At 36.9% G+C, this 16,281-nt stretch overlaps 1 protein-coding gene and 3 long non-coding RNA genes across 4 annotated transcripts; 3 read left to right on the forward strand and 1 right to left on the reverse strand.

Annotated features, from left to right (window-relative positions):
* The first annotated feature begins 1,468 nt into the window (after positions 1–1,468).
* LOC134801924 (uncharacterized) lies at positions 1,469–5,903 on the forward strand. The gene is made up of 3 exons (XR_010145756.1): positions 1,469–2,671; positions 3,539–3,571; positions 5,763–5,903. It is a non-coding gene; the product is annotated as an uncharacterized LOC134801924 (long non-coding RNA).
* LOC134801911 (uncharacterized) lies at positions 5,900–7,639 on the forward strand. The gene is made up of 4 exons (XR_010145737.1): positions 5,900–5,909; positions 6,311–6,367; positions 6,930–6,962; positions 7,564–7,639. It is a non-coding gene; the product is annotated as an uncharacterized LOC134801911 (long non-coding RNA).
* Positions 7,640–8,055: 416 nt separating this feature from the next.
* On the forward strand, positions 8,056–10,961 carry LOC134801908 (uncharacterized). The gene is made up of 5 exons (XR_010145735.1): positions 8,056–8,096; positions 8,411–8,461; positions 9,039–9,077; positions 9,914–10,014; positions 10,905–10,961. It is a non-coding gene; the product is annotated as an uncharacterized LOC134801908 (long non-coding RNA).
* Positions 10,962–11,236: 275 nt separating this feature from the next.
* On the reverse strand, positions 11,237–14,644 carry LOC134801784 (spherulin-2A-like). Its single transcript, XM_063774377.1, has 4 exons — positions 14,447–14,644; positions 13,928–14,052; positions 12,114–12,298; positions 11,237–11,662 (listed from the first exon to the last, which is right to left on the reverse strand). The coding sequence occupies exons 1-4, from the start codon at positions 14,629–14,631 to the stop codon at positions 11,267–11,269; spliced, it is 891 nt and encodes a 296-aa protein (XP_063630447.1). The 5' UTR covers positions 14,632–14,644; the 3' UTR covers positions 11,237–11,266.
* Between the last annotated feature and the right edge of the window lie 1,637 nt (positions 14,645–16,281).

The raw sequence follows: 16,281 nt of genomic DNA on the forward strand, positions 1-16,281 counted from the left end.
CTTCTATTATATTATAGTATTATATTATAGTACTCTGTTAAAAAGTGATGCTGATCAGTCTGTTAAGTGATCTTGATCAGTCTGTTAAGTGTGACTGATGCAACTGGTCCTAAATCTAGTAATTATAGTTGTTTTTATTTCATGTTTTGGTTGTTTAACCTTTTAAGCGTGCTCGTGTCGCGGCGAATTCGATACGAGGTTACACGAAGTTTTGTCTTTATCAAGCGGCGAAATGAGGCCGGTTTTGTATGTCTTATATCAATCTACGGCGGTTAAAAGGTTAAAATGGTCCTATTTTATCACCTATTAAAGATAACATATAAATAAATATATATTTCTTTGCAAAACAATGTATAGTGGTAAACATAGTACAATATATTACTATAATTAATTTCACTATTTATTTTTTTAGTTGGTGCGTAAAGTATTTTTCTAAATCACTTTTATAAGAATACTAGTTTTAGCCCACGATTTCGTCTGGAATGATGATGACGATTGATAAAAATCCTATGTATCCTAGTACTCCTAGTAGGGATTATTAATGCATATGTTTCTACATCAGTCTGTCAGGTTCGAACGTCTGTAGGCTTCGAGCAACACCGGCTTCCGACACATCGGAAGGGAGGGGCCCAAGCGATATCTCACCGTACAAATCTTTCTGCCATTTTTCGCGGGGGGAAAGGTGCATACAGTCGCACTTCTCACACACTTACATACAAAATCCAATCTGTAATGACGACACAAATACATAGAAAATGACACACGTCAAAGACAAATCTTGCAAACCTCGATCTCTTTTTGTGTACCGAGTGACAAGTGTCACAACACGCACACTAACACATTTTCGTTGAAGTATGTTATTGTATTCTGAGAGATGAGAAGTCGGATTTGTCGCTCGACCGATCCGCAATTTGTACTGAGTGAGCAAAATCGATAAATCCAACAATTACATGAGACTAAAATATAATAATTGTGTTTGAATGTAATTAAACGTATGATATGTAAAAAAAAATATTACATGTGAAATGTAACACTTTCTTTTTGTAAATTTGATGTCCCCGACCTCTTTTTATAACAAAAAACCGAGCAAACAGGCATTTTTGTGCAGCAGTGTTCACGCGCGCGTCTGGACTCGGTCTAGTGAAAAATCCAAGTGCAACTAGTTTTATTACCCGCGCTAGATTAGATTGACGCGCTAATCTTGTACCTCGGCAGAGGGGAAATAGTGCGAATGCCGCCTCCCTTCCGTGTTGCTCGAAGTCTGTAGGTATGTGACTTATCCTTAAAGTCTTAATGCAAACGTATAGACATCGGCACACCTAAGATATCCATAATACCCATGTAAAATAAGTAAATGCCAATTTTTACATAGACTTCATTTTATTGAATTTATTATTTGCTTTTTTAATATTTTGTTTTTAATTACAGGGTCTTCTCATTGGGGTAGGATTTTCTGGATATATTATTGTCATGATTTTTAATGTGACGGGTTGCGTCACTAGTTACCAGGCCCCTGTTTCACCAACGTGACAGGTGCGACGAATTGTAAAATCACTGTTGCTGACGTCACAGGCATCCATGGGCTACGGTTACCGCTTACCATCGGGCGGGCCGTATTCCTGTTTACCACCATCATTGTATTATTAAAAAAAACTTTATGATATCGGAAAAAAACAGATATTTCTCTTGCTAAGTTTATGACAATTGTCACAAGAAACACTACAATTGTCACGAAATTCCGACATATAACTCATTACCTGTCAAGAATTACCTACAATTCTTCTAAATCTTTGACAATTGTCAGAAACTTCGCAGGAGAAATATCTGTTTTTATCCGATATAATAAAGTTTTTTTAAATAATACAATGATGGTGGCAAACAGGAATACGGCCCGCCCGATGGTAAGTGGTAATCGTAGCCCATGGATGCCTGTGACGTCAGCAACAGTGATTTTACAATTCGTCGCACCTGTCACCGATGTGAAATTGGGGCCTGATGTCAAACATAATTTATCAGGACATCATATAAACTGATTACATGTGCCTGAACTAGGATGTCCTGTGTTTTAAGCGAAAAATAGAGCAAGCATTCGTATTTAAAATTGTCCCTTACAAAAAGAATCACGTCAACCAAAACAGAGAATAAAAATATTCTACTATGACAATTTCTTCGTGATATTGATTTGAGTTTCTTTTAATATTACAGATTGATACGGTAATAATAAAGTTTCACTATCCCAGTTAAATATTCATAACAGAGATTTATTCCTTTTTCTATTATATCAATTTCTATGTTAACGATTTTTTTTATCTCGTCACAGTTCAGCTAAGTTTTTTTATTTATAAAAATACTGTTACTCGGCCTGGACTTTTAACACGCTTGGTCATCGGTTCATGACCTGGCTAGTTCTCCTGAAGTTCGGTCTTTGACCTGTCCACTGGTACAGTTTCCCGCATTTTTAAAAATACTGTGACTCGGCCTGGCCGGCCTGGGCTTTTAACACGCTTGGTCATTGGTTCGTGACCGAGCCCAGTTCTCCTAGAGCTCGGCCTTTGACTGGCACAGTTTACCCGCATTTTCAAATACTTTTTAATTTTAAATTTTCTTAAGCCTAAAACTTTTTTTTCAGGATACTTCTGCCTACGACTACCGCCACCGGGAGATTAACGTCGTAAGTAATAAATTAAGAGATTTTTACACAATACAGTTACTATTACCTCGCTAACTCAAACCTCGATAAGACGAAATAAAATGCTATTCCCTTCCCTTCAAAGCCCAAAACCTCCATAACATGAAATATTCAACCTCATTAAGACAAAGTAATCAACGATTCCCTTCACGGCTAATATTCAGTACAAACGTAACCTCAATAACTCGAAAATTGAAATTCGATGTCTATAACTCGAAACAATAGACGTTATTCTTATATCACCTCTATATCTCGTTATTATTTATCCATCTATAACTCGGAGAAAATACCACTACAATAAGAATTTTTGATTCATTTTACTTTTATCTCTGTAACTCGAACTTCTTTAAGGCGAATAAAAACCTATAAGAACCTCTCTAAGTCCATGCCCCCTATAAGACAAAATTCATAACCTCTTAGATTCGGGCTATCGAGGTTAAAATGTATTACAATAAGAATATAACAGAGTTTAATTTTACACTACTTTTGGCTGTCTTGATTTTTAATCAATGTTTTTGGTACGTGTTTTTGCAAATAAGTAGGTAAATGATTGATTGATTGATAGGCACTTTGTGAAAACGAATTTTGAGTGAAAAAGCTGTTTAAACCTAGTCTTAACCAAGGTACCTATTTAGAAAAGAAATATTAATAATGTTGCTAAATAGCATACATATATAGTGATTTCACACTACTTTCTTGTGTCATAGAATGTCACTAGGTATTTTCTAAAATTTTAAAAAGCATACAATGAACAGCAATGAAAGGTAATCTCGTTTGAACCTGATCAGACATTTCAAAATGTTTTATTTATGCTTTCGTTGTACAATTTACATACTTTTTTATTTTCAGAATAATTATTATGGGCCCGATAACGGCGGGAGGGTAAGATTTTTTTTAAACATGCTCGGAAAAGCCATTATTTCATTCGTAAATCGAACAAGCGTAGGGTCTCATTTTTAACCGACTTTAATTTCATAGAAGGAGGAGGTTCTGTATTCGGTTGTGGCTATCTTTTTTTTTTTTTTTCTATGTACGTTCACCGATTACTCCTACATCCGTAGTCCGATTTGAGTAATTCTTTTTTTGTTTGAAAGGAGCTACCTCCGAGTTGGTCCCATTTTAATTTGGTTCTGTTCTGATGATGGGATCCATGAGGAATTGAGGGAACTCCTCAATTTTAAAAGGCACATGCATGGTGTTTTGGGCGTTTTCTTAAGCAACTCGAGCATTTTCTCCCGAAAACCACCAATTTGATGAAGTAGACCTGATGATGATGATTATTTTGATGATAATGATGATGATTTCTTTAAATGTAAGTATGTTAAGCGATTACTCCGGCACCTGCGATCCGATTTGAGTAATTCTTTTTTTGTTTGGAAGAAGTTACCTCCAAGGTGTTTCCGTATTATTTTTGGTTCTGGTCTGATGATGGAATCCATGAGGAATTGAGGGAACTCCTCAATTTTTAAAGGCACGTGTTAAGTAATTTCGGAGTTTTCTAAAGTAACTCGAGCATTTGCTTCCGAAAACCACCAATTTGATGTACTGCAACTGTAGCCTTACCACGAGTTTGACATTGACATATTCGCTAACGTCTTATGCATCTAAATGTAACTTTTTATGCATCTCGCTCACATTAAGGTTAGTACAAGCGAGATGCATAGGAAGTAAGTTACACACATGCTAGCGAATATATCAATGTCAAACTCGTGGTAAGCTGGTAAGGCTACTGATCGGGGGTTAGGAGTTAAGGGGTCAGGGATTAACGGGTCGGGGAATGGCGGTTGAAGGGTTGCTAGTTCAGGATCGAGGGATTCCTGGATCAGGGGTTGATGTGCTGTGAGGTTGAGTGATCGGGGGGCTGAGGGATTGGGTCAGTGGCGGGGCGGGCGGATGGATTTAGTTGACAGGAATTATAATTTCCCAGACGGACTCGAGAAAATTCCTGATTTCTATTTACTAAAGTAATAGGTACTTACACGAATTTAGTGTTAAACATGATCTTGTTTTTCATTCATGCGTCGCGCTCTTAACAATGCGTTAAAACTAAAAATGGAAAAATAAAAACTTTTTACAAAAAAAAGCAAACCGACTTCAAAAAGGATGAAATAAAATATTATCCTTTTTGAAGTCTATGCGTTACCAACTGATATGTTTGAAGTCGGTGCCAAGACAAGTAGTAACAATACCAGACAAAAATAATCAGCTTTATGGCTATAAATCCCATTAGAACTGTACTAATAACTATTATAAATGTGTAAAGAAATCTGTCTGCCTCTTTGTCGCCTTTTCATGGCTAAATAACTGAACCGCCTTAGGTGAAATTTGGCAAGAAGGTAAATTCCTTGAATTTTTTTATATTTTCAAATGTAGTCCTCTGGATAAGGGACGGGAAATAACTCAGTCCCAATCCCACACTTGCGTGCTATAGACTGTTCGAGCATTAGTAAGAAATGCTCTTTAAAAAATACGACGGCAAAAAAATGCATTTATATTTACACTAATGTGCCGACAAACATGGTACAGACTGCGCCAAGAAGGTTTGATCGTGTGTTCTGAGGTGTGTTCTTAGGTCCAGTCGACGTCAATGATATGTTTACACTTTTGCACCTTACTCCTTTGTAATAAGGCGAAAAGTGTAAACATATTTTTAACGTCGACTGTACCTACAGAAAGTACGTTCATTGTCGTCGTGTAAGGCAATCCAACGTAGGTAAATCCTTATCGAATTGCACCAAAGTCATGGTATGCTTAAAAATTGGCTTGGCACCGACTTCAAACATATCAGTTGGTAACGCATAGACTTCAAAAAGGATAATATTTTATTTCATCCTTTTTGAAGTAGGTTTGCTTTTTTTTGTAAAAAGTTTTTATTATCTTTTAAAAAGAATAAACGCAGAGGAAAATAATGGATATTATCCGGGTTTTTTTTTTTAATATGAATATAGCACACTCGTATTTTTAGCATACCTATAGAATATAGATTATCGTCTATGTATATAGCATATTGTTTTAATCATATTCATGGCCAGATACAATTTATGTACCTACATATATTCTTTAATTTCCTTAGGTCAATGGACAAACGGTAGGTACTCTAGAATATTATTATCCAATGTGATAACGAAGATGTTGCAACATACTACGAAAACCTGCTATTTGGTAAAGATTTAAATTAATTATTTTTTATTATAATTATTATGCATTTCAGTACGACCACGTAAGTATTCAATGACTGAGATGAGTACCTTTTCATTGGAATCGAGTTAAATATGTATTTTAATTTTATTTTTGAGACTTAATATTTTATTATATTTAAGACCAATATTTTTTAAGATCGAACTCTTATTTGTAACAATTATTTTAACAAAACAACAGTCATAATTTTATCTGAGTGTTTGCCCTTATAACATTTTTGGAGACGTGTCCATTATTGTACAAAGATTTTACGATATTAACGTGGAAACACATTTAGCCAAGTAAGTAAGTTCAAGCCTCCTTGATGCTAATTGTCTTAATTATTCTCGTTTGAAAAAAAAAACTAATAGAGTTAATAAGCGGGCTCATTGTTAATTTAAATAAAATAAAAAAACCGTTAACAGACAATAACTTTGTTTTCAGGCGAATATCGCACAACAAGAGAACATTTTCAACTATTTCAACCATAAACTTCGTTCGGTTCGTAACAAATTGACTTATTTTTTAAGTAATTTATAATTTATAATTAAATTTATTTAAGTCCGAATCCGAGTTTTAATCCGAATGTTTTTAGTTTAGATCGAAACAGTGCTAAAACATGTACAACGCATAAGTACCTAGTTATCATGAGACCTTCAAAGAATCATTTTAATTTGAATTTGAAAATCGGATAGGTGCATCATCGATGAACATACTAAGAAATTTAATATTTTTTCACAACCAAACCTCGTAAAGGCTCTCTTTATTCATCAAAAACTTGATGATGAGTTGATGAGGGATTAGAATGTTGCATTTTATCCGGAAGAGTGCCAAAGTAATTTAATGCTAATTATCATTATAATGTTAGCGGTTGACTTGTTTTTGAAGTGATACTGATAACTTTAAATGCTAAATATTTAATAGCACTAATTTGGATTTGGTTTGTAACTTTTCAGTCAGTAGTTGCTTCGCGTTGTTTTTTTTATAAGATACCTAGTCAGCAAACTGTGTGGTGAAAAAACAATTATAACGATGTTTTGTTATTTCCGTTTTTTGTCTTCAGTTCTCTGCGCCAGTGAAAAAGTTAAGCATGCAGGTATAGTTAGGCTATTGAGTTTACTATGTTTGCACAAATCGAAATAATCGATTAGCTTATTTAGTCAAAACTAACCAAAAATAACAATTCAAAAACAAAGACACCGTGATCCCTGATACGCTCAGTGCTCAGTCACAGAATAACTAATAGTACTACCGTACAGAAAATTCACTCCTTCACAAAAGTCAGATTTAGGTATAAAATTATACCTATACTAGCCGCCTGCAACAAAATTGAAACTTATAACCGCGCACGAACGGTGAATCTTCTTTGCGCGAGCGCCACGTGACACGACTATCGTGCGGTCGAGCGGCAGCCCACTGTCCCGGAGGCCCGCCGGCCAAATGTAGGTACCTAAACTGCGTAGTGACACCCCCTGGCTCAGTGAACTGCGTTCTCATGGCGCCTTACCTACCCTCCCCCTCCCCCGCAACTTCGTCTACTTAACATACTACCAACCTCATTTTACACATCATTTTTTTTTTATAAACTTTCAACCTCACTTTGATCTCCTTAGGTTGAATTAAAAAAAATCTTCTTCAACGGTTTATTCTGTAAGGTACACATTATATTTCTGTAAAGCATTTTCACACTATTTCAGGTTCCAAATAAGCAAAAAGACGAGGCTTTTCAGGTACATTAAATCTTTATAAAAACTAAATATATATTTTTTTATCATAATATTTTAGTTGTAAACTACCTAATAACTAATAAAATATTTTTGTTGCAGATGGTTTGTAGTTGTATACATACTTAATGACTAATTATATAACATATTTTGTTTACTAATACCTACTTAAGTAAATAAATTAAGAATTTAACCGGTTGTACCATCGCCCACACTGTTAACTGTACATCGGCGGACCTCATGCCTTTTGTAATGAGGTCCACCGATGTACAGCCAACTGTAAAAATATGGGTGCACAAATCATCTCAAAAATATGTCCCATAGCTCTTATGTCAGCGAATTAAGAACTATGGGACATATTTTTGAATAAGTTGGCTACACCCATATTTTTACAATTGACTGTACAGTTAGTTGGGAGACTTTACATTTTAGGATAACGTTTTTCAAAAAATATTGTTGTATAACCTATATAATTTTATTTTTAGCTGGCTTATGTAGCATCCCAGGTAAAAAATATTACACAAAAATATTCGAAATAGTCCCTTTTACACAAGATAGTGTAAATTCAATATGGGGAATATTTCAACGGTGGTTAGCATAGGACCTAAGAAGAGTAAGAAGTATATTGAGATAAATTTTGTTTGGAAACGCAATGGGCCCACAAACAATGTAAAACAACACATAACTTACGAGATACGAGCTTTATAAAGTAACTGTCAACGCTTATTGTTGGCAGTTACTATAAAATAAAGCTCGTAAGTATCTCGTAATATCATGTCATGTCATGTTTCGTAATGTTTGCAGTTAATTTCTCCTACAGGAAACTTTAAAGGAAGCTACACTAAACGGACCGTCCGGGCCGACATTAGACGTAAGAGTTGTTTTTTATTAACGTGCCGTAGTAGGTTCAGATAAAAGAGTTTTTGAAAAATTAGGCGCTTTTTTAGATCACAATACGGTTGCCAAAAATGTAATTAACAATCTTGACGATTTTCTCTAGTTACTCATCGATTCGAATCCTGATTTTTTGACTATAGCTCTATAGAAAAAAAATTACGAACATGGGTCTAAAACCCACTTTAATTTTTTTTAACAATTTATGCACTAAAGCTAAAAAATATAAAATTTTAAAATTGCTTCTAATAATGCGCAATTTTATTTTTGAGGGAACTCATCGATAAGTATTTTTTTGTTAAACTTACTTTACTCTTTGGGTACAACAAATTAAAATTCAAAAACATGAAATTTGCGGTCCCGAGCACGCACATTTTTCTCGCTCACTCTTACGCTCAGTGAGAGGGAGAGAAGAACACGAACCTACGGGACCTCAAAGGACATTACACTAACTATTAATCGCATCTCGCGTCGAATGATAGTCCCTACGACAGTTCATATGAAGCACAAACTCACTCATACGAAGACGTGTGAAGAACCTATTTTTTTTTCAGGAAGAATCATTGACACCACCAGCTCCGTTAACGTTGAGCGTAAGAACCACTTTAGTACGATTCCCACCGCAGCGAAGTCGGCGCGCACGCACATTTCGTCAGGTGACATGCAAAAGTCACTAATTACCAAGTACTCAAATAAGGTTGATTTTTGTTTAATTATTTTTTAGTAATTTGTGAGATTTGCTTGTCACCTGACGATTTCACATTTGTACGGCCGCAGGCCGGTCGGCTCCTCGCGGACGCGACCGGCTCCGGACTCCATCGCTTCTGCCTTACATAATGTATAGACACATTGAATGTGTCGGTGGGAATCGTACATTTAATGATTTATTGTATTCGTGTTCCTGTATCAGTAAAACTGGCATTTTTGTCTCTTTATGCCGCTTGGCACGATTGTTCCTTGGATCACACTAAGCCAATCTAATGCCCTAGCCACGAGATTAGCTCTTTGCTACCCTCAGCTCTGTTTTCTTCGAAATCAACTAGCTATCCGGACAGGGCCTACATGCAGCTGCTATACAAAGATTAATTCTGCCAGAGAAAACCTTTGTTGCAGACTCAGAGAAAGCCGTACAGTCAGCAGCAGAAGTTGCTAGGCGGGCGAGGTGTTCAAAATTACCTTGACACGCTCTTGTTATCTTAACAATAAAGTCGCGTCAAGATCACTATGAACACTTCGCCCGTTTAGTAACTTCTGCTGCTTAGGATTTTTATGTCGTCTGCAAATACTTGTAGAGCAGATTTTGCATCCGAAGGTCCAACCGTTCAAGAAAAACCGTCCAATATTTGCCAGTGAAACTTGAACCTATAGTGTGAGAAAAAGAGTTGATTTTGCTTTGTTTAAAAATTGAATTTATTTATTAATTTCACAGGGTGATGGTTACAAGCAGGTGAAAAAGTTGTGCATGGTCAGCCCCGGAAGTAACAACTACTGTGTGCAACAGATGAAAGGGCTATAAACAAAAAATTTAAAGTTAGTTGACTTATATTACACTAGCGACCTGCCCCGGCATCGCACGGGTTAACAAATACGCCTAAACCTTCCTCAAGAATCACTCTATTGATAGGTGAAAACTGCATGAAAATCCGTTCAAAGTTTTTGAGTTTATCGCGAACATACAAACACACAAACAGACAACGCGGCGGGGGACTTTGTTTTATAAAGTGTAGTGATACATATTTCTTGAGATACCATATATTATATTCCACCAACTAATGTCCAATAAAACAACATTAAGGCCGTACCGTTTTTGGCCACCCTAGCGCCCCCTTTTGGCATGGCCACTTGTTTCCAATTTCCTATTTTTCGCACCTGATGTATCGTAATGTACTATTGTAAGGTGTAACTATTTGGGTAATTCCTAATAAATACTAATAATCCTAATGCTCGGATGTCGGATACCTAATTCTAAAAAGGGACTCTTATTATAAGGGAATTTCGGGTGAATTCAACTGATTTTCGGAATTATCTGACATGCAAGATTACCCGAATATACCTTATTATTGTTAACCCTTTTCCAGGCTTAATACGATTTATCGACCACATACGCGCCACTAGAATTTCAACTTTAGCGTTCCGATTTAAGATTCAAATTTGATCGCACTTTCGGGAAATTTGAGTTTTCTTCAAATGAATCATCAAAACTGGATTAATTGGATTTTCTTAAGTGGCTCCTGTGATGTTGCTTATGTCCATGGGCGACGATGACCGCTTCCCGTCAGGCGGCTCGTCTGCTCGTTTGCTGACTATTACATTAAAAAAATGGAATATATTTGGATTTTTCGGGAAAACCTTGATAGATTGGTGCGGCCTGGAAAATGGTTGATTTGATTAGGTCTAATTTGTATATTTTTTATTTTCAGATTCCGTCCAATTTTTCGACAATATGAAATTGAAACAGTAAACATATGTTGACCAAATAGTGCAGTTTTTTTATAATTAGGTATATCATAATCAGAGAGACTTACAGATAGTTCTTTTCTTCCTACTTATAAAAGAAAAACGAAAATACATAAAACAACTAAAAACCATTTAGGTAGGGTGACTGCTATAAGTAGTTATTTTAGGAGTGGCCAATTACTAGGTGTGTGGTGGCCAATAACTTTAGCAGTCACCCTATCTTATATTGAATTAGACACCCTGAGGTAAGATTGACACAACGAAATGAAATTCATAGTCATTTTATTTCTGTCACAAAAAACATCAAACAATACACAATCATAAATTAAAACGTTATATCCGCCATAAGCACACGTCTTTTACCAGTCTTCTCTTGCAACACAATCTCGACATCAGTGTAAAAACCGACTTTAAGTATCTCCGTAACTTGCAAAGTGCGGGGAAGACCGCCCGCCTCCATGACAGCGTTGACATCGTATCTCCAGAAATAATGTCCGTTCCAGCCCCCGTCGTAGTTCAAAGCTACATCACCGTATACTGAAGCTTCGTATACGACTTCTATCTCCATGGTGCCTCGGGACGCGGTCATGATGGCTTCGACTGTGTCGCCAGGCTCGACGGGAACTGTGACGCCCGCACTCGCCCCGACAGTTACTGTGTGAGAATCGCTGCCGCTTTTGCCCCATTGGTGGTTGTAAGAGAGTGTAGTTTTTCCACCAATCTGAAAAACAACAAAATATATAAGAATACGCTTGATTTCTGCAAATAAGTTACATTTTTCCACAGCGACCATGATACCAAAAAGGGAATATATGACTATAGGTAGTGGAAAAACAAAAACTCATCAAAACGAGGGAAGATGAGGTCCCTGATGTCTATTTCTCAACAGTAATTTCTAATAAAAAATAGTTCTGACGTTTTATAAAGGGTAATTTTATTATGAGTTGCTCTAACATAACAACTACACTATGAGGAATTTTTGAAGAGAACTCCCGCCCAATAATTAGTAATTACCTACCTACTCGTGTTAAAATCCTGCAAAGTTAAGACGGCAGTGAAATCATCACATTGTCACAAATTTTCAAAATTACCCTGTTGTCGAAATTATCCAAATACACTTTACTAACAAAATGGTTTGTAATTGGAGAATTGTAATCTTTACACATACAGACCTTGCCGACAGGAATGACGAATTCCACTGAGATATCCTGTCCGACATTGATGGCGTGTTGTAGGTTCCAACTGTTGCTAATAGTATTAGAAACTGTTTGGGTCAGATCGGCTTTGAACTGGGCCGTTTTGGTGCCGTTGTTCCTGAAGCTCTGGGACCCTATGATCGCCGGCTCAGCATGGATACCTAAATAAACATAAAACATATTTGTGACGTTAACTATTAAAAGAGACCTTATTGTCGATGGCGCTTACGCCATTATTAGCGATGCTCCGATATAAATACAATGCCGCGCGACGCTGTGCGGCGTAAGCGCCATCGACAATAAAGTCCCTTATTATATAATGCCCCATTTCATCTTTACAAATTCATGTTAATAAATTAAATTAGTAGGTGACATAGTCTAATAAAACATGGTCTTATCTTCCCAGAGTGACACAAGCCTACGTCACAATAACATTGCCGCTTTGTATAGCGCTATCGCATATTATCATATAGCGCTGTCGCATGATGACATAGGCTTGTGTCAGTCAGGTGACCTAGAAAAGACGGGAAGAGAGTACCAGGCGGAGTATATTATTATACCATGGTAGGTGACGAAGTCTGCGTTGCGGATCACGAATTATGAATGGACTTGTTTTTAGTTTGTTTTTTTTTTGTGAAAAAAATTTCACTATACACATACAGGTAGGTACAGAATTTGTAAGAGAAAAAAGTGTGTGCCTTTCCATTAACACATTCACTGCCCCCGACGCACATGTGCGTCCACCGTCATACAAGTTAGTTCCTAGGCCACGCCCTCTGGCAGTGAATGCGTTAATTAATGTGTCTGGTTCCTCAGAGTTTAAAATTGACGCGAATTGACACAGAAAGAGATGTATTTTAGGTTATATTATGCGAATGAAAATAACGTTGACGAATAAAACTAAGCACTCGGCACATTATAGAAAATGCATCTATATTTTGCAAAATTCTAAATAAAAAAAATGGATCTGCGAGTCTCAAGAGCTCCTTCTTTTATTGCAAATTATAATATATGATGAACATCACTCACACTCACCGCACGATTTAAAGATAGATTGATTTCAATTTCTGAAAATGCTAAATCAAAAGTAAACATAAATTAATTTCCGATTACTCTTTATTAGTGCACATTCAGTACACAGCCAAATACCTAGATTTGTTCACGTCTATTATGTATATTTTTATCATTCTGATTCTGACTCACCTTGAAACCAGGGATGATTCATTTTGTGTACCTAACAATAACGTCCTGTATATTCTGGCCTCCGATTATAAATATTTATAACGAAACTACAAGTCAAGTTGTACTAGCTTTTTAAAATCTACCCACGACTTTGTGACGTTTTTCTGCGGGATATGATGACTGTTTTCGTCGAGTGAAGCACCGACTCGTTAGCTCAGTAGGTTAGAGCGCCGATATACAGCAAAACTTGACCATCGGAGGGCGGAGGTTCAAATCCTTCACGAGTCAGACTTTTTGTATTTTTTAATAGATTTCTAACTTCCATAAGAAGGGGGTTCTCAATTCGGTTTTTTTATATTTGTTATAGTCTGAAATACATCTTAACCGATCTGGATTTTTATATTGAAAGTATAATTGGACCCATTTTCGTCAAAATCTAGTTCTGATGATGGGATCCATGAGGAAACGGGGGAACTTCTCAAATCTTATAGGCATACATGTAGTAGTTATTTTTGTATTTGTGACGTACCTTAATATATAGTTGTTTTGGTATTGGTATATTTATGCTGTAATGCCGTGTAACTGTACTATTTAGAGGTGATACGTACCGAGGATAGAGGCTTTCAGAGGCTTGAGGTTCCTGTGAACCTGCGTCCAGCCGTAACTCTGGTAGAGGTCGCCCCATGGTGTCGGGGAGTGCAGGTAGGCGTCCGTAGGCCGTGGCCCGTAGTACCTGTAAATATAATGTTTGATAGGATTTCTTTTGGTTTTGGGCTGGCTGGACTTGATTTTGTTCTCTGAATGTACCTTGTTGCATTTCGTCACTAAGATAAGATAATATCATAATATGTTATTGTCAAAATTGTGTAATAAGTATAACATGTTATAAATATAAAGGTATCAACAATTTTGCCCATTACGAGCGTACAATATTGTTATTATATTGCTAAATTCAATTCACTGGTTGTTTTCCTAATCGAAGGGTTCAAGCTAATCTGGTTGTCAATACTAACGGTATGAAATATCCAATGTAAAGTAAACCCTAAATGGCTCAACAATCGAAATCCGTGACTGTACCTACTACCTAAAATAGTAATGGAAGACTTCAAATTCCCACTTTCTCTTACCTGGAGCAAGCGTCCTTAAGCGGCGCATCAGTCAGTCTGAATTCTTTCGTCTCATCATCATCTATGACGTGATCATCTTCACCCAGCAACTTGACGCTGACGTCACTCTCCCGAGTTGCTACGTCGATGTTGATGGAGAGACGCGCGTGCGCCAATGCAGGTAGGAGGAGTAGTAGGAACCGCATGGCTGAAATTAATTGTTAGTTAATTATATGTCAACTCATTAGGTAACCTATGTCGAACGATAAAAAAAATGGAAAATGGGTAAGTTAAAAGTAAGCTACGGGAAAAGAAAAAAAGAAATGTAAGGCACAGTCAAATAAAATTTACCCCGAATCCGGATCTCTATTGGAAAAGTAGGTAGGTAGGAGCCCACTGATTAACAGTCCGCCGGACGGTATCGGCCTGTCAGTTAGAACAAAATTTTGACAGTTCCGACCAACTGACAGGCCGATACCGTCCGGCGGACTGTTAATCAGTGGGCCCCTTTACCACACAACACAGCCACATAACAAGAGTCTATAGCGGACGTCTCTCGAATAGCTTGGTGGTAAGCAATGACAGTCGCCCGTAGACTAGACACCAGCACCAGCACCAGAGAGGTTGCAAGTGCTGTTGTTAATTTTCAAGGTCGTATCGGTTAAGACCCCATCAACGTGCACACTAGCGCCACAGCTAAATAATCGTGATTATTTAAATTTAACAAAAGATATTGAAAAAAGGGGGCCGCTACGTATTGTATATTTAAGTACCTTTTGAATACATCAAACTAGTTTTTATGTTGCTGGATTCGTCAATCTATGCGTCCAAAGTTAAAACGGCCGTTTTTGTTTTGAGTTCCTAGATCGACGAAACCAGCAACATAAAAACTAGTTTGATGTAGGTATTCAAAAGGTACTTAAAATACACAATACAAAAACAGTAGGTATAATATTAAATAATCACGATTTTTTAGCTGTGGCGCTAGTGTGCACGTTGATGGGCTCTTAAACCGCATATTTTAAAATATACCACGTACCTGCTCGGCGGGCGTCTTCGCTGTGATGATTTCGGCTTCTTCTCCTTGTATATATACCAGCAACAACAACGTCGTTAGGCTAAACTTAGTACTTCTTAAACAATCATTAAAATATAATATCATTTGACAAATAATCGTTTAATAATGGGCCGCGGTTGGGATAGTAATGACGCCTATTAAGTTGAGAGATACGAGGACTTTAAACTTGTTTTAAATAACTAAGATAAAGTGAAAAGGTTTGGTTTGTTATGATAAGGTCGACGTTTAACCGAAACGGTTGGCAAGAAGTTATTATGGTCAGTATGGTATGGACTAGTCCCAATTAGTTTTACTGAACATTTTCCGTAAATCGACATCCACTGTGCCTATTTTACGTGAAAAGAGGTAACCCTACTCTATTAACAATCCCAGCTCCTCCACGAAACCTAGCAAGGTCTTCAGGTTGCTAACTGCCTCCTTCAGTGTGCACGGATTCCCTAGGTATTTGCACTGTTTACTTCTACCCGTTTACAATCTGGGAGAAAGTGTTTTATTGTTTTCTTCTTCCATGCACGCTCTGCACATACGGCTGTCAGTTTTTCCCACGCGGGTGTGCAGTGTGTTTGACAAGAGCGTGACCAGTGTATATGTATATTTTAAGGATGTGGCACAGAAAAAAAAGTACTGCCTGAATAGAATGTTCTTTTGCCTACAATGCTTCGTAAAAAATAATAAAAAACTTTTGACAGTTTCCCACCTAAACTTCGATAAAAAAAAAGAATTTCGCTTACAATTCACGGTATGAGGCAGTGTTCTTCTGTACGTACCCGAAAGGACC

This window comes from Cydia splendana, chromosome 23, assembly GCF_910591565.1.
Source record: "Cydia splendana chromosome 23, ilCydSple1.2, whole genome shotgun sequence".
Lineage (NCBI taxonomy): Eukaryota > Metazoa > Arthropoda > Insecta > Lepidoptera > Tortricidae > Cydia > Cydia splendana.

Bases quoted from the DNA above. Each gene is read 5' to 3' on its own strand.
- LOC134801784 (XM_063774377.1), bottom strand. From the start codon at position 14,631: ATGCGGTTCCTACTACTCCTCCTACCTGCATTGGCGCACGCGCGTCTC. The intron at 12,299-13,927 runs GTACGTATCACC...ATGTTTATTTAG, and splicing joins TCTGAAAGCCTCTATCCTCG to GTATCCATGCTGAGCCGGCG. The intron at 11,663-12,113 runs GTCTGTATGTGT...GTTGTTTTTCAG, and splicing joins TCGTCATTCCTGTCGGCAAG to ATTGGTGGAAAAACTACACT.